Below are 22,941 nucleotides of genomic sequence, written 5' to 3' on the forward strand. Positions count from 1 at the left end.
GCCAGAGGCAAGGCGCGGGAGAGGGAGTCCCGGCTGGGGGTCCGACGCGGAGGCGGAGGCGGGCACTGAAGGGCGGGGCGGGGAGGGGCGGCCGTCTCGACCCTCCCTGGTGGGGCCCCGCGGCCTGGGAGCCCGAGCTGGCCGAGCCACCACCGCGGCCGGAGCTGTCCCCTAGCCAGACCCGGCGAGACGCGAGCGGCGGGAGGGAGGCGGTGGCGCGCCCGGCCCCGCCCGCCCGCCCGAGCGTCGGACGCGGCCCCGAGCCGAGCCATGGTGAGTCCCGCGTCGCAACCCGGTGTCCCCTCCGCCTTCCCGCAGCCCGCTGTGGATCGCCAGCCCCCAGCTGGGTGCCTCTCTCTCCTGCTTGGAACTCTTGAGCGCTCCTGGGACTCTCCTCCCTCCCATCCCCCCTTCTTTTCTTTGATCTGTCTGCCCCACTGTCTGGCTCTGTCCCCACTGGGTATTGCCCTCACTCCTTTCTTCCTCCTCTTCTCCGCCCCTTCCCCCAACCTCCCTTAGGTCTCTCCCTCTAATCCACACACCTCCCCTCGCCCTCCTCTGTCCCGACCTGTGCCTTCCTTTGCAGGATCTTCCCTCCCCCTCCCGGTCCCAGCTCCTTACCCGCGGCAGACCCCTGCGGGATTGGGCTGCAGCGGCCCTGGCAGGGGCCCGGGCTCGGGTCATGAGAACTGACCTGCCTGGCACCACCATTTTCCATCCCAGTCCCCAGCCCGGTGAGCCGGGCCCACCCATCCGGCCCTGGGGGACCGGCCACAGCTGTGGCTGGGCTGGGGCCAGGGACCTGGCCAAAAAGGGAAATTCCCGCGGAGAAAGAGAGGCTACCTCAGAGTGGTGGACAGAGTGGGGAGGGGGCTCACAGTGCCCGGGGGCGTGACGCTGCCAGAGGCGACACGAGATGCGGTGCGGGGGGAGAGGAGTGCCCCCGAGCTCACGCTGCAGGGAACAGAAACACTGTCCCAGAGCATTCCCGCTGCAGAGGGGAGGGGACACCGACAGGAGCTCCCTGCCGCGGGTTGGGGACCCTGGCAGCAGCAACTCAGGGCACAGGAAGCAGGAGGGCGCTGTTAAGGGACGTCCATGCCAACAGGAGTGGACACTATTCCTGTGAACTCTCGCTCCAAAAGTACTCTCTGAAGAGTAATTGCAGGTGTGGGCACTGCCAGGGAGAGCGCCCACTGCGGGAGGGATGGGGGGGCACGGCCAACGGGGCGCTCACCGCAGGGAACGGAGGAGGGGGAGAGGCCCTGCCAGGGGGCGCTCACCGCAGGGTGGAGAGGGGGAGGAGAACAACCGGGGCTGCTCCTCTACAGAGGGAAGGGCACCCCCTGGCAGGGAGGCTGGAACAAGAAGAAAGAGGAACTGGGCCAGGGAGAGCTGACTCAGTCTCTCTGGTCTCCTCTTTGGTCCGGGCCGGCTGGAGGCCGGTCTCTGAGCTCCTGCCCGCCCCCTCCCACCCCAGACCCCTCCTCCCCTCCTGCCGCTGCCGTTTCCTGTGGCTGAGACTCTCACTCAGCCATGAGCTCACCGCCCCTAATGGGTTGCAGCTGCCTCGCAGCTCCAACTCTAGCTCCCCCTTCCAGGCCTCGGAGAGGACGGCCCACTCTGCCTTCCCCCCGCCCGTCTCCACCCTCCCCCCACCCACGCTCCCGGCGCTGGCCGGGTCCCCGGAACACTGGGGGGTCTGTCTGCTCGCCCACACACCTTGGGGCCGGGTCTCTGTGCTGACGCACTGACTGTCGGTCTCCGGAGTGGCTGCCTCGCTTCTCAGACGGTCGGGACAGGCAGGCAACACTCAGGCTGAGAGGACTTAAAGTGAAATATGCAGTATTGTCCTCAGGGCGAAGGCGGGCGGTGGGGGCGGGTTGCAATGGGGAGTAGAGAATTAGATAAACACTTCAGCGAGCTTCCCCCTTGCCCAGTCACAGCAAAGAAATCTGATAAAAGGAATTTCACAGCCACCTTGAAAGACAAATAGGTTTGCAGAGGAATAGCCAGAGGGGTGGCTGTTTAGGGTATGAGATGGAGAAAGATATCCTACTGATTCACTTAGGGACACAAGTGTGGAGGAAGCAAGGCTGAGACTTTTGAGATAGTGGCTCTGGGTGGAGGTTGGTGGAGAGGCCCTACAGGAATCAGAAAATATTTCAGCTCCAATACATACCAGCAAGGCCTCCTCCTCCCTTCCCTACAAGTTCCCTTTGTGACTTTTTCCTCTTTCAACTGTCCCCACCCAAGTCTTTGTAACCCAATCCCACATGCTCCGGGAATGGGTGATTGCTGTAGAGCCACTCTGGGAGAGGATGAGGGGTGCTCGAAAGACTCAAGACAGATAGCCCTTCAGTCCTCCTTCTTCCCACCCAATGAACATCTCTAGCATATGATTGTTCATGGGTGGTGGTACCTCTACTTAAGACGGGGGTCTCTGTGGGAGGCCCTGAGAAGAGGGACTGGCAGGAGGGCTGTGTAAAATGGCTCCACCCTCCAGAGCTCTCAGCCATCAGTGACTTCCCTGATGGCCCAGGGGCCCATCTCTTCCTGAGGAGGGCCTATGCAATCCTTGCAATTTACAAGAACCAGGCGCAGCCCTAATCAAAGTCCTTCACAAGAGTCTCCTCAGATCTCCAAAGCCAGCGTCTCAGAGTATACTGCTAGGGCTGTGCACTCCGACTGGGCCAGCCCCACTCCCATCTCATTCAGCCAGCATTTCCTGTCGTCTCTCTGCACACACTCTGTGCGTGACGGGGCCCCTGGGGGACACAGCCAGCCTCCAAGGAGCCATGCTCGGGGGATCTCTAGGGATCTGCAGCCTGGTCTTGTCTCTCCCAGGAGCCTGAGCCAGTAGAGGACTGTGTGCAGAGTACTTTGGCTGCCCTGTACCCACCTTTCGAGGCAACAGCCCCTACACTGTTGGGCCAAGTGTTCCAGGTGGTGGAGAGGACTTACCGGGAGGATGCGCTGAGGTACACGCTGGACTTCCTGGTGCCCGCCAAGCACCTGCTTGCCAAGGTCCAGCAGGAAGCCTGTGTGAGTGAATGCATCCCTGTTCTATCTCCCCTAAGAGCCACTGCCTCACCCGAGACGCCAGTCAGACTGACTAATTTCCCCTCACCCAGAGACATTGCCTCCCCTGATACTGGTCCCCCCATAGGCACGTGCCATTTGCATGCTAACACATAGACACTCATCTTCCCCAAATACTGACCCCTTAGAAACATCAGCTCCCAAAGACCCTGACCCTCCAGACCCAGTTCCAGACATTCCCTCCTCATATCAATTTTTCAAGATACTAACTCCCCCAGAAATGACTCAACAGAGTCACTTCTACAGATATAAAGAGCTTCCAAGAGTCTCCGGCTCCTCCAAGACAACGGCATCTGCTGACCATGTCTTTATACTGACTCAGTTCTTACTCTCCCACTCATGGAACTAGCTTCCTAGAGAAGCTTCCTACCACCAGAAAACTGATCAGTCCCAATCCTTTCCTCTGTCACATGCACACCCCAAGATATCTCCTCCCGCTCCCCTGGGGTTATAACCCACCAGGCATAAGGCCACTCCTGCCTAGGGTAGCCCTATTCTAACTGCCCCCTCCTGCTGGTTCCATCAGCAGAGGCCTGAGCACAGCCTGCCACCTCTCTCCCCAGGCCCAGTACAGCGGCTTCCTCTTCTTCCACGAGGGCTGGCCCCTCTGCCTGCACGAGCAGGTAGTGGTGCAGCTAGCAGCACTCCCCTGGCAGCTGCTGCGCCCGGGAGACTTCTACCTGCAAGTGGTGCCCTCAGCAGCCCAAGCGCCCCGCCTGGCACTCAAGTGCCTGGCCCCAGGGGGTGGGCGAGTGCAGGAACTGCCTGTGCCCAATGAGGCTTGTGCTTACCTGTTCACACCTGAGTGGCTACAAGGCATCAATAAGGACAGGCCAACAGGTCGCCTCAGCACCTGCCTTCTGTCTGCACCCTCTGGGATTCAGCGACTGCCCTGGGCCGAGCTCATCTGCCCTCAATTTGTACACAAAGGGGGCCTCATGGTTGGACATCGGCCAAGCACACTTCCCCCAGAAGTGCCCTCCGGCCCCCCAGGGCTCCCCAACCCTCCACTCCCTGAGGAGGCCCTGGGCACTCGGAGTCCCGGGGATGGGCACAATGCCCCTGCCGAAGGACCTGAGGGCGAGTACGTGGAGCTGCTGGAGGTGACGCTGCCTGTGAGGGGGAGCCCCACGGACGCTGACGGCTCCTCGGGCCTCTCCAGGACCCGGACGGTACCCACACGCAAGGGTGCTGGGGGGAAGGGCCGGCATCGGAGACACCGGGCGTGGATGCACCAGAAGGGCCTGGGGCCTCGGGACCAGGACGGAGCCCGCCCACCGGGTGAGGGGAGCAGCACTGGAGCCTCCCCTGCGTGTCCCCCGGGAGCCGAGGCTGAGGCTCTCCCTGAGGCAGCAGCCCTGGAGGTGTCTGAGCCCCCAGCAGAGGCGCTGGGGGAAGCCTCTGAGTTTTGCCCCCTGAGGCCAGGGGAGGTCGGAGGAGGAGCAGGCCAGGGGGCTGAAGGGCCACCCGGTACCCCTCGGAGAGCAGGCAAGGGAAACAGGAGAAAGAAGCGAGCTGCAGGCAGAGGGGCTCTTAACCGAGGAGGAGACAGTGCCCCACTGAGCCCCGGGGACAAGGAAGAGACCAGCCACCAGGAAGCCCTTGTCAGTCCGCCCCCACCAAGTGAACACGAGCTTCCAGGATGTGGCCCAGTTAAGGAGGAGCACGAAGGCTCGGGGAAGCCAGACCCTGAGCCGAGAGAGGAGCTCAAACCAGCAGACGAAGGAGAGCCTCGGCCCCCAGAAGCCTGTGGGCCTGTAGAGGAGAGGGCCAGAGAAAGAGAGCCGGAGGGGCCGAGGCTGGTGCGCGTGGCAGGTGAGATGACACCGAGGCCAGTGGGGCAAGGGCCAGGGTAGGTGAGGCCTAGGGAACGGGGCTGCAGGAAGAGCGGAGGTGAGGGTGGGAGCAGAGTAGCCAGACCTGTCCTCACTTCAGGCCCATAGCTCTGCCTGTGCCTGCAGGGCCCAGCAATCCAGAAGGGCTCCTGTCTGACCCCCTGGCACCATCCCCAGAGACTGTGCAGGAAGTGAAAGGGGACAGCATCCCGGAAGAGGCCACTCCAGTCTCCAGCTCTGTTGACCCTGGTGTAGCTTGGGACTTAATGTCGTCTGGATGTCTCGTCCTGACTGGTCAGTGGGCAGCAGTGGCTGAAGGGAAAGGGGTCGAGGAAGGAGAAGCCTCCGGGGCAGGCTGGGGAGGGAGGCAGGGTGGATGGGAGGTAGCCAAGGCCTGCCCCCAGCCGGGACCATTTTGTGTCTTCAGGAGGGGTGGATCAGAGTGGGCGAGCTCTGCTGACCATTACCCCACCGTGCCCTCCTGAGGAGCCTCCACCCTCCGAAGACGTGCTGAGCACTGCTCTTCATTACCTCCACTCACTGCTCAGGTAACTGAGGCCCAGGCTGGCAGCTGGCATACTAACCTCCTGGGTCGTGAGCACCCTGCCCTCCCCTCTCCTCAAGACATTGCCCTCTAGGATACCTACTTCTTCAACCCTCAGATTTTCAAGTCATTGCTCTCTGACCTTACCAACCCAACTTGCAGCATATCTTCATCAATCCTCAAAATCAACACTGCTGACTTTCAGTATCCTAAGACACAACCTAGTTTATCAGAACCTTGATTAGCTCATTCAACAACTCTTTCTTGAGCACCAGAACCTATTAGGCAGTATGCTAGGTGCTGGCGTTGAATTCATACCCTTCCAGAGCACAGAATTCCTAACTTTTTAATCCCTGATCCCATGACCCAGTAGCCATGTGAATATAGACTCCTAATTGCTAGGTCACTACCTCTTGGACACATGTCTGAGACTTTGACACTTCGCCCATCGCCAGGAACTAACTTCTCCTGAGGATGAGTAACATTAACACACACACACGCACACGCACACATACACACACACACACAACCTCTGCCCCCACAGGCCTGACCTACAGGTACTGGGGCTGTCCGTCCTGCTGGACCTTCGCAAGGCACCCGCACTGCCTCCAGCACTCATTCCTGTCCTGAGTCAACTTCAGGTAAGCAACCTCTTGAGACAAGTACTTCTTCTGGGTCCTGACTCTTCCCTAGTGGTCATTCCAGGCCACCCTGTTGCCCACAATTTAGGGTTATTCTTCTCTGCCTTCAGGACTCAGGAGATCCTCCCGTCATTCAGCGGCTGCTGCTTCTCACTCATGATGACCCTCCAACTGAACTCCATGGATTTCAGGTTTGAGCCCCTCACTCCCACCTAGTCCCCATAAGTAGTGGAGAGAGAAGAAGAGGCTGGCTGGAGCCCCAGGCCAGTCCCTGAATCCCTAGGTGCCCAGGCCAGAAACCCCCTGCCTTCACATGTCTACAGGGTGCTGAGTTGCTGTCAGAGAGTGATCTGAAAAGAGTGGCCAAGCCAGAGGAGCTGCAGTGGGACTTGGGAGGTCACAGGGACCCCTCTCCCAGCCACTGGGTAGAGACACACAAGGTAAGCTTCACCTCCCCCACTCAGGACACTGGGAGCCAGGAGTGACCCAGCAGAGGACATTCTAGGAGAGAGAGGACAGATCTGAGACATGACCAAGGGGTTGAGAAAAAGTGTTTTCCCTTCCATTTTGTTCAATAAATATTTATGGTTCACAATTCAACAAGTGTTCATGAGCAAATTCAATTCAACAAATATTTATGAGCAAAAGACTGTGCATGTGCCCTGGGCTACCAGGGAGATGAGACGAGTATGTTAAATAAATTCTTTCTTTTTCCTTCTAGTTTTGAGATATAATTGAACAAGCACTTAACAAGTTTGAGGTGTATAACATAATGATTTGACTTACATACAATCATGAAGTGGTTACCACTAGTTTAGTGAACAGCCATCATCTCCTATAGATACAAAATTAAAGAAACAGGAAAAAAATTTTTTTCCTTGTAATGGGAACTCTTAGGATTTACTCTTAACAACTTTCATATATAACATACAGCAGAGTTAATTATATTGATATTTATCATGTTGTACATCACATCCCTAGTGCTTACCTGTCTTATAACTGGAAATTTGACTATCTTCATCCAATTCCCCCTCCCTCTCATCTCCTGCCTCTGGTAACCACAAATCTGATCTCTTTTTCTATGAGTTTGTTTTGTTTGTTTGTTTTTGAGGTATAATTGACCTACAACACTATGTTACTTCTTGGTACACAACATAGTGATTCAATATTTCTATGCATTTCACCATAATGTCTAGTTGTCATCTGTCACCATACAAAGATATCACATAATTATTGACTCTATTCCCCACATTGTACATTTTATACCCGTCGCTCATTTATTTTGCAACTGGAAGTTTGTATGTCTTGCTCTCCCTTACCTATTTCTCTCCTCTCCTCACCCCCCTCCCCTCTGGCAACCATCCGTTTGTTCTCCGTATCTATAACTCTGCTTCTGTTTTGTTATGTTTGTTCACTTGTTTTTAAGATTCCAAATATAAGTGAAATTATACAGTATTTGTCTTTCTCTGTCTGACTTATTTCACTTAGCATAATACCCTCTAGTCCATCCATGTTGTCACAAATAACAAGATTTCATTCTTTTTTTATGGCTGAGTAATATTCCATTGTATGTATATACCACATAGTCTTTAGCCATTCACCTATTGATGGGAACTTAAGTTGCTTCCGTAACTTGACTATTGTAGATAATGCTGCAATTAACACAGAGATGCATATATCTTTTCTAATTAGTGTTTTCACTTTCTTGGGATAAATACCCAGGAGTGGAATTGCTGGATCGTATGGTAGTTCTATTTTTAATTTTTTGAGGAATATCCATACTGTTGTCCATAGTGGCTGCACCAATTTACATTCTGCACCCACAGTGCATGAGGGTTCCCTTTTCTGCACATACTCACCTACACTTGTTACTCTGACAGGTGTGAGGTGATATCTCATTGTGGTTTTCATTTGCATTTTCCTGATGATTAGTAATGCTGAGCATCTTTTCATGTGCCTGTTGGCCATCTGTATGTCTTCTTTGGAAAAAGGTTTATTCAGATCCTTGGCCCATTTTTTAATTGGGTTGTTTGGTTTTTTTTGATGTTGAGTTGTGTGAGTTCTTTGTATATTTTGGATATTAACCCCTTATAAGACATACCATTTGCAAATATCTTCTCCCATTCAGTAGGCAGTATTTCCATTTTGTTGATGGTTCCTTCACTGTGCAAAAACATTTTAGTTATATGTAGTCCCATTTGCTTATTTTTGCTTTTGTTTCCCTCGCATAAAGAGAAGTCTCAAAAAAAATATTACTGGGCTTCCCTGGTGGTGCAGTGGTTGAGAGTCCACCTACCGATGCCGGGGACACAGGTTTGTGCCCCAGTCTGGGAAGATCCCACATGCCACGGAGTGGCTGGGCCCATGAGCCATGGCTGCTGAGCCTGCGCATCCGGAGCCTGTGCTCCGCAACGGGAGAGGCCAAAACAGTGAGAGGCCCATGAACAGCAAAAAAAAAAAAAAAAAAATTACTAAGACAGATGTCAAAGAGTGTATTGCCTATGTTTTCTTCTAGAAGTTTTATGGTTTCAGGTCTTACATTCAAGTCTTTAATCCATTTAGAATTTATCTTTGTGCATGGTGTGAAAAAGTAGTCCAGTTTGATTCTTTTGCATGTAGCTGTCCAGTATTCCCAATACCATTTATTGCCAAGGTGGTCTTTTCCCATTGTATATTCTTGCCTCCTTTGTCATAGATTAATTGACCATATGTGTATGGATTCATTTCTGGGTTCCCTATTCTGTTCCACTGATCTATGTGTCTGTTTTTGTGCCAGTATCATACTGTTTTGATTACTGTAGCTTTGTAGTATAGTTTGAAATCAGGGAGCATCATACCTCCCTTGACTTTGTTCTTTGTCAATATTGTTTTGGCTATTCAGGGTCTTTTGTATTTCCATACAAATTTTAGAACTATTTGTTCTAGTTCTGTGAAAAATGCCATTGATATTTTGATAGGGATTGCCTTGAATCTGTAATTGCCTTGGGTAGTATGGACATTTTAACAATAATAATTCTTCCAATCCATGAGCACGGTATATCTCTCCATCTGTTTGTGTCATCTTCAATTTCTTTCATCACTGTGTTATAGTTTTCCAAGTACAGGTCTTTTACCTTCTTAGTTAGGTTTATTCCTAGGTATTTTATTCTTTTTGATGCAATTGTAAATGGAATTGTTTTCTTAATTTCTCTTTCTGATAGTCAAGTATTAGTGTATAAAAATGCAACAGATTTATATATATAGATTTTGTATCCTGCAACTTTACTGAATTCATTGGTGAGATCTAGTATTTTTTGGTGGTGTCTCTAGGATTTTTTATGTATAGTATCATCTCATCTGCAAACAGTAACCATTTTACTTCTTCCTTTTCAATTTGGATGCCTTTTATTTCTTTTTCTTCTCTGATTGCTGTGGCTAGGACTTCCAAAACTACGTTGAATCAAAGTGGTGAGAGTGGGCATCCTTGTCTTATTCCTGATCTTAAAGGAAATGCTTTCAGCTTTTCATCATTGAGGATGATGTTAGCTGTGGGTTTGTTGCAAGTGGCCTTTATTATGTTGAGGTATGTCCCCTCTTTACCCACCTTGTTGAGAGTTTTTATCATAAGTGGATGCTGAATATTGTGAAAAGTTTTCTCCACGTCTATCAAGATGATCGTGTGATTTTTATCCTACATTTTGTTAACATGGTGTATCACATTGATCAGTTTGCAGATGTTGAACCATCCTTGCATATCTGGAATAAATTCCACTTGATCATGGTGTATGATTCTTTTAATGTACTGTTGGATTTGGTTTGCTGGTATTTTGTTGAGTGTTTTTGCATCTATGTTTATCAGTGATATTGGCCTGTAATTTTCTCTTTTTGCAATTCTTAATATGACATTAAACAGCATATCATTTTTGGTGGATGATAAGTCAGAAACAACTGGAGAAGAGTGCAAAATAGTATCACTGGGGTTCTAGAAAGAGCTGAGAGTCAGAGAGGCTTGTTCTGGTTCCATGTGACCTTGAGCAAGGTAATGTACCTTACTTCCGGAGATGGTGCCTTTCTGTACCTGCTCCCTGCACCAGCATTCCAGCCTCAAGATCATTGCTCTCACAGTACAGCAACTGTGACATAATCTCTGATTCTATGAATCTAAATTCTGTGAGTATTCAAGAAAAAAGGTATGAGCATGATCTGAGCCAAGTATTAAAGGGGGTCTGTAACATGGTCTCTAAGCTGTGGATCAAAGGGGAAGTGCATCTGAAGAGGCAGAGAAAAGGGTTTTATAGGGTCAAGAGCCAGTGCAGATGAGGGAAAGGAGATTCATGTTTACTAAGCTGTAAAATGTGCCAGGCCCATGATAGCTGCTTACCTACCATCATCTCTTTAAACCTTTAAATCCAGTGTGTCTTATCATGACTTTACAGTTGAGGAAACTGAGGTTCAGGAAGGTTTCTGGACCTGCCTAAGGTCATACAATTAGTAAGCGACAAAGTCAGGAACTGAACCCAGCACTGCCCCCATAAAAGTCTCTGGGGTTGCCCCTCCTCTACCCTAGGGCTTAGGCCCCTTATCCTGAACTCTGTCCCTGGACTGCATTCCTGTGTGTTTGTCTCAGGAAGTGGAAAGGTTGTGCCGCCTGTGCCGAGGTGTGCTGGGCTCTGTACGGCGAGCCATTGAGGAGCTAGAGAGAGCAGCAGATCCAGAGGGAGAGGTAGGAAATGAGATGGGACAAAAGGGGATGAGGTGGGGATGGGGCTGGGCTGAGCTGAGGACCTCCTTGTGGAACTCCAACTGTCAACTTCTCCCTGGCCCCCAGGAGGCGTCAGGAATGCCTGAGCCCCTACAGAAGGTACTGGCAGATCCCCGGCTGACGGAGCTGCAGAGGGATGGGGGAGCCATCCTGATGAGGCTGCGCTCCACCCACAGCAGCAAGTACGAGGGATGGGTGTGTGGGTGCAGGTGGACGTGGAGGATGGAGACACAGCAGAGGGCCGCCAATTCACCTTAGCTGCCAGATAATTCTTACTAAGCATGTATCTGGACAAGATATGCTTCTCCACTTATCTCATAACTCTCACAACATCCCTAGGTGCTAGATATGATTATCAATGGGGATTTGGAGGATCAGAAATGTTTAATGTCTTGGCCAAGGTTGGTCAGTAAATGGAAGAGTAAGGATTCAGATCCAGGCCCATACTGTGACCCAGGATGCCGTGCCACCCCTCACCTGGGATGCAAGAATGGGATGGGGTTGCGGGGCAGGCTTGACAAAGGCAGTGGTTCATTCTGCCCCCACTCCCTACCCAGGCTAGAGGGCCCAGGCCCAGCTACACTGTATCAGGAGGTGGACGAAGCCATTCACCAGCTCGTGCGCCTTTCCAACCTACATGTGCAACAGCAGGAACAGCGGCAACGCTTGCACCGACTCCAGCAGGTGAGCCAGGACCTCCTCCCCCATGCTTCTTAACTCCACCTGGGGGCCTGGCCTCCAGCACCCTTTTCCCACTGATACTTACAGCTGATGGTGTTCTCCTAACCTGGCTTGGTCGCACGGCCCTCCCTCTCTCCTCATCTCCCCTGGAAGTTGATCACGGTCAGTGTGAGATTCAGCAAGAGGGAGATAGCATCTCAGCACCTGCAAAGAAGAGAAGCCAGATCTCCCCCTCCCACTGCTGATGTTTGATCAAGGATCCTTAGAGATTGTGAGAGATGCTTAGGTGCCCTAGGGGATTCTGGGAAGAGCCGACTGATTCTGAGTTCCTACCTCCTTAGCTTAAAAGCAACAAATGTCTATCGATACCAGCTCCCTCCACCCCTTATGCAATGTCATCCCCAAACCTGAGGACGGAAAGGTCCCACCTCCCTCCACCTTGGAAGGAGAGGACAATGGAAACTGCTCAAGGCCTTGGAAACCAAGGCCTCTTTGTGGGAAAGATTCAGGAATAAAGCTGGCTTCTCTGAGCCTTGATTCTTTTCTCCTGGGGTTAAGAACTCCATAGGGATTTGCTCTCCACCCTACCTTGTGGGGTAGCAGGGGCACTGAAATCTGATTGCTCCTCCATAGCTCCTAAGTGTGGTAAGTGAACACCTCGTGGACCTGCATGTGGCCTCAGGGGAAAGGTCATCTCAGGGTCAGTGTTAAAGCAGGGTGGGGGCAGGGCTCTCTGTTCCTGAGATTTCTGCCTATTTAGCTTCCTCCATCCCAGCATCCAAAGGTTTGTATCTCCTACTGTCTGTTTGCTTATTAGCTGTTTTCCCACTGTGTAAAAACTATTAGCACACAGGATTTGGAGTCTAAAGTGTTCAGCTTGAGTTCTTCTCTGCTAGGAGTGAGATATTGGACGAGTCTGGAAGCATCTCTGAGTTCCCAAGTCCTCATCTGCAGAATGGGGGTGTTAGTAAGGCTTACCTCAGCAAAGGACTGTAGAAGTGTTTATTGTTGGCACGGGTTATTGGGAACATTCTCAAACTTCCCGTCCTCAGGCTGTCTCACCCCAGATTCCAACCTTTCTTCAGAGGGAAGAATTACCATCCCTTTTTGGTCAGATATCCCAGAACCCACACACACACACACACACACACACACACACACACACACACACACACACACACACACACACACACACACACACACACACACACACACACACACACACACACACACACACACACACACACACACACACACACACACACACACACACACACACACCTGGGGTGTCTCTCCAAGCCTGGTCCCTGTCACTAGGCTCTATGAATGTGAAATTTCTCCTGGCCCTCGTGCCTCTGGCTCACCCCCGTTTTATCTATTTCACCTGGAGGCATAGCCCTGGAACCTTAGCATGCATCTCTCAGTGCTTCCGGCCAGCCCAGCCTCCCCTTCAACTGGTGCTTTACAAAGATGGCTTACTCACTTTACTCGACCCTTGTGGAAACTACCACCATTCCCTGTTCTCATTTCCACTTTACAGCTGAGATGAAATGGTTTCCCCCAAGGTTCAACAGGGTGGGGCGGTCGGGTCAGAGCTGGATCTCAGCTTTCCTTTCCACTGCACGGGCCCTTCTCCCTCATGGCCCCGCTCTCCCACCCTGTCTGCCCCAGGTGCTGCAGTGGCTCTCGGGCCCGGGGGAGGAGCAGCTGGTGAGCTTTGCTGTGCCCGGGGACTCCCTGTCTGCCCTGCAGGAGACAGAGCTACGATTCCGGGCTTTCAGTGCTGAGGTTCAGGTGAGAAGGGGGAGAGGGGCAGGTGAGAGGAAACACGCGGGGAGGGAAGGGGAGACTGACTGGACTGAGGGCCAGGTCTGAGAGCAGCCTCCCTTCTCCAGGAGCGCCTGGCTCAGGCGAGGGAGGCCCTGGCCCTGGAGGAGGACCCTGCCTCCCAGAAGCTTCTGGATATCTTTGAACAGCGCCTGGAGCAGGTTGAGAGTGGCCTCCACCGGGCTCTGCGGCTACAGCGCTTCTTCCAGCAGGTATGTGCTGAGCCTCTTCCTTCTATGCCCACCACTGCCTTTCTTCTGCCTGGAGAAGCTGATCAGGTAGTTGTTAGAAGCAGGGACTTAGGAGGCCGTCTCCTGGGCTTTGACTCTTGGCTCTGCCGCCTACTTGCTGCATGACTTGGGACAGGATACTAAACCTGAGTGTGCCTCGTGGCACCCACCTTACAGGGCTGAGTGAGGATTACGTAAGCAGTATGTAACAGGTACTTAGTACAGAGTCTGCCACTTGTAAATTCTGTGTAAGTATCGGCCGTCCTTTCGTCTAGGCCCCTCTGTCTCCATACCAGCTCAGAGTGACACGCTAGGCCGTGATGCCGGGACAGTGAGGGGAGGTGTTCTAAGAGGACTGAGGTGTGGTGGGCCTTGGAAAGCCATCAGCGAAGGAGGACAGGAGCTGTCATCGGGCAGCGTGTGGGAGTGGCAGAGGACCTCACTCCTTCCCCTCGCCACTCCCCACCCCTTTGGTCTTGTAGGCACATGAATGGGTGGACGAAGGTTCCACGAGGCTAGCAGGAGCTGGGCCGGGGCGGGAAGCAGTGCTGGCAGCCCTGGCCCTGCGGCGCACCCCGGAGCCCAGCGCTGGCACCTTCCAGGAGATGCGGGCCCTGGCCCTGGACCTGGGCAGCCCGGCGGCTCTGCGAGAGTGGGGCCGCTGCCGGGCCCGCTGCCAAGAGCTGGAGAAGAGGGTTCAGCAACAGCTGGGAGCGGAGGCGAGTCCACGGGGCCACCGGCGACGACGGGCAGACAGTGCCAGCAGTGGAGGGGCCCAGCGGGGCTCCCACAGCCCCTCACCCAGCCTCCGTTCCCTGCTGCTCCCCAGCAGTCCCGGGCCGCGGGCAGCCCCGTCCCACTGCTCCCTGGCGCCCTGTGGGGAGGACTATGAAGACGAGGGCCCCGAGCTGGCTCCGGAAGCAGAGGGCAGACCGCCGAGGACCGTGCTGATCCGAGGCCTGGAGGTCACCAGTACGGAGGTGGTAGACAGGACGTGCTCACCCCGGGAACACGTGCTGCTGGGCCGGGCCGGGGGCCCAGAAGGGCCCTGGGGAGTAGGCACCCCCCGGATGGAGCGCAAGCGAAGCATCAGGTGAGAGCCCAGCCCAGCTGGTGCCCAAGAGGCAGGCCCAGCTGGCCCGCAGGAAAAGAATATGATACTGTTGGCATGTTCCTCCCATGCCACAACCTCCCCTGTCACTCCTCGTTGTACCTGCAGCGCCCAGCAGCGTCTGGTGTCTGAGCTGATTGCCTGTGAGCAGGAGTACGTGGCCACCTTGAGTGAGCCAGTGCCACCCGCTGGGCCTGAGCTGACCCCTGAACTGCGGGGCACCTGGGCGGCGGCCCTGAGCGCCCGGGAGAGGCTCCGCAGTTTCCACCGGACACACTTTCTGCGGGAGCTTCAGGGCTGCGCCACCCACCCCCTGCGCATTGGGGCCTGCTTCCTTCGCCATGTGAGTCAGCCTCTGAAACTCCTTCCAGGGCTTCTCCCTTCACATGTCTCAGCCCCATCTGCTTGTCCCTCCTTCTCAGTATCCGCCCCCCGACCCCACCCACCACCAGAACGTGTGGCCCCAAACGCCGGCGCCTACTGCCGTTTGCTGGGCTCCTGGATCCACTCAGCTCATGTGTCCCTGACATCCAGTGCTGCCTGGCCTTCGCTCTCTCCACGGGAGCCTGTCATTCCCCAAGCAGACTGAGTGTTCCCTGGTGGCCTGTCCCTCCTTCGGGCTCTACAGGATGTGGAGGAGGAAAGGGAGAGGCTTGTCTGCAGGGCCTCACTGGACATGACTTACCGCTTCCCTACCGGCACAGGGGGACCAGTTCAGCCTTTACGCCCACTATGTGAAGCACCGGCACAAACTGGAGAATGGTCTGGCTGCCCTCAGCCCCCCAACCAAGGTAACTTTTTCTCCAACACTCATGAGAAGGGGAGGGGCCAGGAAGACCTAAAATCTACCCAACCTCAAAATCTCTCAGGGAAAAAAAGCTTTCCTTGATATACCCAGGAATGTCACCTACCAATAATCTCCCAGAATTGCTGAGGGTGGGACAAGCACTGGACTGGAAGCCAGGTGAACCCGGGTTCTTATCCAACCCACCTGAGGACTTTGGGCAATAGTATTGATTCCTCTGGGCCGCTGTTTCTTCATCTAGTGAATGGTGGCAGTATTCACTATAGCTAACTAAGAGAGTCGCTGAGGGTCAAAAGGCCTCACATCAAAAGATGTGAAAGTGATTTCAAAAGTTAAAAGCCAGAGAATATAAGGGATTACTTGTATTCCTCTTCCACTCTCCCTCAAGATATAGAGGACAGCTGAATCTCCTGCAGCCCTCCTGCCTCCTTTCTTTCTGGGGGAAGGTTTTTCGCCTTACCTTTGGGTGTATCTGGGCTTGACCTACCCCTAAAAACCCAGAGTACCACGCATCTTCCCCGAAGGGCTCAGACCCGAACAGCTCCAGCCCCTCCCCTCATTCCTATCTGTTTCCACCCCAAACTAGGGCACCATGGAGGGGGGCCCTCATCTGCCCCGGGCCCTGCAGCAGCCCCTGGAGCAGCTGGCCAGGTATGGGCGGCTCCTGGAGGAGCTCCTAAGGGAAGCTGGGCCTGAACCAAGTTCTGAGCGCCAGGCCCTTGGGGCTGCCATGCAACTGCTCCGGGAACAAGAGACCCGCGGCAAAGACCTGCTGGCTGTGGAGGCGGTGCGTGGCTGCGAGGTGAGGCCGTGGCTCCAGACACTCCAGCTCGGGCTGCCTAGCCTCGTAGCCTCAGAAGCAGTGTGGGCTGGTGACCAGAAAACTAGACTCAAGGTCAGAGGGCTCCAGGCTGTAATTTCTAACCAGCTGGATAGCTTTGGTCAAGTCACTGAACTTCACTGGGGCTCAATTTCCTCGTCTATAAATAAAGAAGCTATGTCCTGCCCGACATCCTGTGACCCTATATCTGTCTGTGCTTTCCTACTCCTTTCCTAATTCTTCTATCTACCCTGCACTTCATCCTGTATCTCAACATTCAACATATACCTTACTCTCCTCTCCTTAGTCTCTTGCCAGTCCTGAGGTTCCAGAACAGGTTGGAAACCTACCTCCTCTAGGATAGACCTCTTTTCCCTTCAGTTCTTTGCTGATTTGATTCTCTTCCTGGGGCAAAATGGTGCTTTGGTCCCCAACATGCAAAGGCTTACCCATTGGAGGCTATAAGCCCTACTGTGTGATGTACCTTCTATCTTCAGAGGCAGGGCTGTGCTGCTGGGCCAGGTGTGCTGTGCATGGTGACCAGTGGATGGATTCTAGGCCAAGGGCTTCCCTGATTTCCTGACTCTGCCTGAGAACCAGTGCATTCGGCCCCTGGCCCTATAAATCCCATTTTGACTCCCCGTAAAATATACACAAAGGGCTCCAGGGCCAATGACCTTTCCTTTTGCTTTCCCCAGATAGATCTGAAGGAGCAGGGACAACTCCTGCACCGGGACCCTTTCACAGTCATCTGTGGCCGGAAAAAGTGCCTTCGCCACGTCTTTCTCTTTGAGCATCTCCTCCTGTTCAGCAAGCTCAAGGGCCCTGAGGGGGGGTCAGAGACCTTTGTTTATAAGCAGGCCTTTAAGGTACGATGCCTGGAGGTGGGGTGGGCCTGGGAAACCATGGGGATGGGACAGGAAGTCATGCTCTTCTTGGGAACGCAGAGTGTTCTGGAAATTCAATCCCAACCCAGGTTCAGAATCTATATCATCTAGAACAGGCTTTGGCCTGTAATCAAACATCAGGTTAGGGTGTCGAGGTGACAGAAGTTCCTGTCACTGGTCTCCTCCATGGGGTTCTCCTTATTCATGCAGGGGATTCATGAGGCATTCCAAACCAGAAGCGGGGAGGACCTTTCCCATTAAGAACACACATGCTTTCTGAGTTAGGGATGGTCCCTGGGGGAGGAAGAGAAAGGACACTATAAATATAGCTTAACTTGACGGAACTGAGGAACCCAAGAGGAGGGAGGCCTTGCTTTAGGGAAACAGCCTTGATATCCAGATAAACATCAATAGCGGCCTAGTCCCAGATCAGGCGCTGTGGCATGACTCTTAAGAGTTTCTGACTTTGTCCCCCTACACTAGTTCCAGCAGAGTCCAGTATAGAGAAAAAAGCCTAAGTTTGGAATAACATAGCCATGAGTTTGAATTCTTTCTCCGATAAGCTATGATAAGCCCTTGGACAAGTTGCTTTGTGTGTCTGGGCACCACCCTTCTGTAAATCGTGCTTGTTATAGACTAAATGCAGAGCACTTGGCGCACCGTAGGTGTTGAGCAAACATTTACTAAGCATCTACCAGATGCCAGGCTAAGTGTAGTGCTTTTCCACGTGGTACCATCTAGCCAGAATACACTCCGTCTTCACCCACTCTCCTCCGCTTTTTCTCAGACTGCTGACATGGGGCTAACAGAAAACATCGGGGACAGCGGGCTCTGCTTTGAGCTGTGGTTTCGGCGGCGGCGTGCACGAGAGGCGTACACTCTGCAAGCAGCCTCACCAGAGATCAAACTCAAGTGGACGAGTTCTATTGCCCAGCTGCTGTGGAGACAGGCGGCCCACAACAAGGGTACCAGGCAGAGCTGGGAGAGGGTGTGCTTGGGATCAAGGTTATGGCAGGTTAGCTGGAGAGTGTGGAGAGTGCCCAGGGGAAAGAGGGTGTAGGATGGAGAATGACGTATGAGAAGATTGAAGATCTGACGTGAGAGAGATTGCTGAGACAGAACTTAATCTAAGGTGCGCTAAAAGGAAAGAGGAAGCTAGCGGATTTCAGGGAGGCAAGCGCAAATGGTTGGGCAAAAGAGAGTGAGAGGGTGCTCACCGGACCTGCCTTCCAGAACTTGATTGCTGTGTTACCAGGACTAGTTTGTTTGTTTTGTTTTGGGAGGTCTTTTGCTAGTTTTTGTTTTTAATTCTCTGAACCTCATTCCACTAATCTGAAAAATGGAAAGTAACATCTACATCTTGGTATGATAGGAAGGATTAAATAAGGTGATATATATGGAAGCACTTGATAAACTGTAAAGGTATGTAAAACCGTGAGTTTTGCTCTTAATGCCCAAGATAAAGGGAAGAAGGTATTAGAAGAGAAGTTGGGGGCTTCCCTGGTGGCGCAGAGGTTGAGAGTCCGCCTGCCGATGCAGGGGACACGGGTTCGTGCCCTGGTCCGGGAAGATCCCACATGCCGCGGAGCGGCTGGGCCTGTGAGCCATGGCCGCTGAGCCTGCGTGTCCGGAGCCTGTGCTCCGCAACGGGAGAGGCCACAACAGTGAGAGGCCCGCATACCACAAAAAAAAAAAAAAAAAGAAGTTGGGAAGCCGGAATGACAAATGGGCAGGATGCAACATATAGGAGAGAAGAGACAGAAGTCCGAGGGGGAAGTCGAGGACACGATCACCATCCATGTCATAACAGTCAACAGGAAGAGTAACGAGACACCAGAGGAATGAGAGGGAGGAATGAGAGTTGGGAAGGAGCAAAGAGGTTGGTAACAGGGTCTCTGTTCCCTAGAGCTCCGAGTGCAGCAGATGGTCTCCATGGGAATTGGGAATAAACCCTTCCTGGACATCAAAGCCCTTGGGGAGCGGACACTGAGTGCCCTGCTCACTGGAAGAGGTGAGGGCCACAGTGCTGGGGGTGGGGGGTGGCCTCCAGCAGTCAAGACCTTGAGAGTGAAAGCAGTGAGGAGGCATGGTGGAAAATGAGGAAAGGTCATGAGTGGATATGTCTTCCCAGAAACTGTGGGAGTGACTGGGAGGCCCTCTATGAGCTCAGGGTCATTTCAGGGAGCCAGGAGGGCTTTCCCACACCAGCACCCCACCCCTCCACCCCCCGCTCTCTGCAGCCGCCCGCACCCGGGCCTCGGTGGCCGTGTCATCTTTTGAGCATGCCGGCCCCTCCCTTCCCGGTCTTTCCCCGGGAGCCTGTTCCCTGCCTGCCCGCGTCGAGGAGGAGGCCTGGGATCTGGACGTCAAGCAAATTTCCCTGGGTGAGGCACCTCTCAAGGGGTGGCTCCCAACAGCTGGGTCATCATGGTGATGTTCAGGCTGCTTGCTGCTGAGCAATTCCTTTCTCTAGCCAAGGGGCCCAGCTGCCATGACAACTATGTACAGCTTCCCCATTGCTAAAAGAGCCTTCCATCTGGTTGCTAGGGTAATGCTTACAGCAGCCTGTTGCTAAGAAGCACTTCCTCTGTACCCCTCTCCCTCTAGCCCTCCTTGGGTTTCTATGGAAACTGCTTCAGCTTCCTGTTGTACCCTCCTGGTTCACCACGGCAATCCTTACAGTTTCCTGTCGCTTCCTCTCTGGTTGCTCTAATGATGCTGCTGACAGTTTCCTGACTCTTGGTAGGGGGGGTTCTCTTGCAACTGGATTGCTGTGGTGACTTACAGCTTCCTGTTGCTCTGGAGCTTTTTCTTCCCTGACGGAGCAGCTTGGTTACTTAAGGTAATCTAGAGGCGTTCTATACCCTGCTCTCACCCTAGCTTCCCCTCCAGCCCCAGAAACATTTGCCTCTTCTGGAGATGTGTCCCCAGGACCAAGAAACAGTCCCAGCCTGCAACGCCCACACCCTGGGAGCAGCACTCCCATCCTGGCCAGTGGAGGGATCTTAGGGCTTTCCCGACAGGTAAGTCCTTGCAATAGGGCTGAGAATGGGGTAGTCTCTTCGGACACTTTCTGGGTGGGCTCTTCTGATCATTCAGCCCATGAGGGGCAGGGGGACCAGTGAGCCTGTGCTCCCAGCAAGGCTACAGGTTGGAGGGATGTATTGTCCAGTCTGCCCTTCTCCTCTTCCCCAGGCCTGGCTGAGAGGGCTCAAGGTCAGAAGTGAATCTTTAATAAGGGGTGGAGGGCAGGAGTGATAGAAAGGGGAGAATTCCAACAGCCTAGACTTGGATTAAACCAGCAAAATTCAGGAACGCTGGGGAGGAAAGAGGGGTGAACTAATTGACAGGCTTGGGAGAGAGAGAAAGGTTATATAACCTCTCTATATAAGAGGTCGTTTCTTATCCTTTAAATTCACCGCCGTTTCTCTTCCCTCAGAGTCATGCCCGAGCCCTGAGTGACCCCACCACACCTCTGTGACTGGTGAGTTGCTACCCGCTTTCTACCACATCCTACAGCCTTCCCTCTTCCCTTCCCCAGTGGCTTGGGAGTCAGCTTCTTCTCTCTCCCAACCCATCTTCCCTTTTCCTTCCTGGCTTCTAGAGAAGATCCGGAATTTGGCTACAGCCCCTCCTCTCAGCACGCTTTGGGCTGGGATGCTGGGGGGACATAGTGGAGGACTGGAAGAGCATTGAATTCCTTCCCTCTGCTTCTTGGACAGAAACGAGGTCAAAGGACCAGTGTGTTTCCCTGCTACTGCTCTCTCTAGCTCTCCCCAGCCAGGTGCCTTCCTGCAGGAACCAGAGTGTCCGCACTTGCTTGCCTTCATACCCTGGAGGTGGGGAAATTATCCCTCGTCCAGTCCTTCCCCATCCGGGGCCACTGCATACTCCCAAGACACCGCTCCATGTCAGCCCTTCCCCGACAGCCTGTGTTCGCCCCTTCGTCCTGACCCCTGACCCTCCTTGAGAAGACTCATCTCTGCCAGTTCCTGATGACTCCATTCTGGGGTGTCATAGGAAACAGAGCTATGCAAACCATTATAGAAGGGTGGGCTAGGGAACTGCAAACTTTATATATGTAATAACTGTTATTTTAATACTATTGTTATATTAAATATATTTACTCACACTTTGTCTCCGAAGAGCTAGAGCAGACCTCCGGGTTGAGGTGATACCACTAACTTGAGCACTTCCGCTCACCTAACCATTAACTAGAACACAGAAGATAAAACCAAGGCTGCAAGGCACCCTGTACCCCTTACTGGGCCAAAGCTGGGCCTGTGCCTGGGTGAATATGTACCCTCCCAGAGGAGTGGCCCCCAGAGGCTCAATGTACCCTTCGAAGTTTCTGCTCTCATGCTGTACCCACTTCTTGAGGCTGAGCTGGTCACAGTCAAGCTGGGGTCCAGCACCATTCAGCAGTTCTCAAAATGAGGTCCTCAGAGGTCCACAGTACATGAGAACCCCTAGGCTACTTGTTAAATGCTAGTTCCTGGGCCCCACCCCTGAGCTACTTAAGCCAAAGCCTGAAGGTAAAGCCCAGGTTTCTTACCAAGGTCTTTGGGTGATAAAAAGTGCCTGAAGAGATGACTATTTTCTGGACACAGTGGCCCAAGGAGGACAGGACATAGGCAGGCAGACACAGTGCCCTGTGCCTCAAGACACCTGTTTATTGGGGACACAACTCTGCAACAGGGATGACAGAAATCGTACCAAAAATAGCAACGTCTACAGGGCCCCTGGAGGGGCTAGAAGGGTACAGTGCCCCCACCCCCACCCATTGTACAAAAATAAACTCTCACGCCTATGGACCAGCAAAGACTGGCAAAGCTGCCCCTCACCAGGAACACTCCTGCCAGCCCTGGGACCCCGTTCTTTGATCCTCACCCCTGCCACTTCTAAGGCACTGTGACTCTCTTGGGCTGGGTGGGTATCGCCCACCCACCCTCCTAACGCCCTCTGCCCCCTCCACCTCTGGTCCGCCCGGGGCTGGGATATGGGTCCCACGCTGCCCCCTGCTGGCTGCTCTACCCAACTACCTCTAGCGCAGCCCCGCTCCTGCGGGGTAAACTCACTAAGCTAATAGCCCGTAAGAGGGCTCCCTACCTTTCTTGTCCCCCCAGCCCAGGCTCTCCTGAACGCAACAGCCCGGGGCCCTCCTCCCCTTCCTGCGGAGGACTGGGAGGGGTCTCTCCGGACGGTGCTCGGGCATAGGGCGGGGATGCATCGGCCTGGGGCGGCCTTCGGCCCCGAGCCCTGCGGCTGTGGTGCACTTGCAGGTGCAAGGCCATGAGCTCGGGGGCTCCAGTGGCGAAGGGACAGAAGAGGCATCGGTGGAGGGCACCCCCCGGCCCAGCCTCGCCTCCCGGCCCTGCCCGCAGGGACAGGTCGAGGGGTTCGGCCTCACCGCCTCGCCCGTTGCGCAGGGTCCTCCCGGGGCTGGCGGGCTTCCGACGGGACCCTGACGCGGCGCCGCTCGAGGGAGGCCGGGAGCTCGCTGTGCCCTCCACCCAGGTCGCAGGCTGCGCAGCCGGTTTGGCTCCCGACGACTGGGTTGCACCCCGCTGGGAAGGGGGTGGCGGCTCTGGAGGAGGCCCGGGGCCTGCCCCGCTCTTCTGCTCCCGGTGGTGGCGCTGCAGGTGATACTTGAGCGACCCGGACTGGGTGCCCGCGTAGTCGCAGTGCGGACACTTGTAGGGGCGCTCTCCTGGAGG

At 53.9% G+C, this 22,941-nt stretch overlaps 2 protein-coding genes across 7 annotated transcripts in view; one reads left to right on the forward strand and one right to left on the reverse strand.

Moving 5' to 3' along the window:
- ARHGEF40 (Rho guanine nucleotide exchange factor 40) lies at window positions 1-22,006 on the forward strand. 3 transcript variants are annotated; one of them, XM_033435911.2, is made up of 24 exons: window positions 1-273; window positions 2,848-3,045; window positions 3,666-4,917; window positions 5,064-5,231; window positions 5,365-5,485; window positions 6,026-6,122; window positions 6,233-6,313; window positions 6,446-6,562; window positions 10,729-10,824; window positions 10,930-11,045; window positions 11,421-11,547; window positions 13,216-13,338; window positions 13,440-13,583; window positions 14,084-14,694; window positions 14,821-15,055; window positions 15,417-15,503; window positions 16,104-16,319; window positions 17,036-17,206; window positions 18,012-18,189; window positions 19,131-19,235; window positions 19,465-19,608; window positions 20,117-20,247; window positions 20,664-20,708; window positions 20,829-22,006. In XM_033435911.2, the coding sequence occupies exons 1-23, from the start codon at window positions 271-273 to the stop codon at window positions 20,703-20,705; spliced, it is 4,563 nt and encodes a 1,520-aa protein (XP_033291802.1). In that variant the 5' UTR covers window positions 1-270; the 3' UTR covers window positions 20,706-20,708; window positions 20,829-22,006. The 3 variants fall into 3 exon arrangements, with proteins under 3 accessions (XP_033291802.1, XP_049561432.1, XP_033291804.1); XM_049705475.1 differs by having other exon boundaries at window positions 20,947-22,006; XM_033435913.2 differs by lacking the exon at window positions 19,465-19,608 and having other exon boundaries at window positions 18-273.
- Window positions 21,875-22,941, reverse strand: part of ZNF219 (zinc finger protein 219) — an 8,693-nt gene continuing 7,626 nt past the window's right edge. For all 4 annotated transcript variants that reach the window (XM_049705484.1, XM_049705483.1, XM_049705482.1 and 1 more), the window contains one exon: window positions 21,875-22,934. In XM_049705484.1, coding sequence (XP_049561441.1) covers window positions 22,330-22,934 — 605 coding nt within the window. In that variant the 3' untranslated portion in view covers window positions 21,875-22,329. The remainder of the gene's footprint in view (window positions 22,935-22,941) is intronic.

This window comes from Orcinus orca, chromosome 2 (assembly GCF_937001465.1).
Source record: "Orcinus orca chromosome 2, mOrcOrc1.1, whole genome shotgun sequence".
NCBI lineage: Eukaryota > Metazoa > Chordata > Mammalia > Artiodactyla > Delphinidae > Orcinus > Orcinus orca.

Excerpts from the sequence above, each read along its gene's own strand:
- ARHGEF40 (XM_033435911.2), top strand. Across the intron at positions 11,046-11,420 it reads CGCTCCACCCACAGCAGCAA|GCTAGAGGGCCCAGGCCCAG; the intron begins GTACGAGGGATG and ends CTCCCTACCCAG. Across the intron at positions 15,504-16,103 it reads CCCTCAGCCCCCCAACCAAG|GGCACCATGGAGGGGGGCCC; the intron begins GTAACTTTTTCT and ends ACCCCAAACTAG.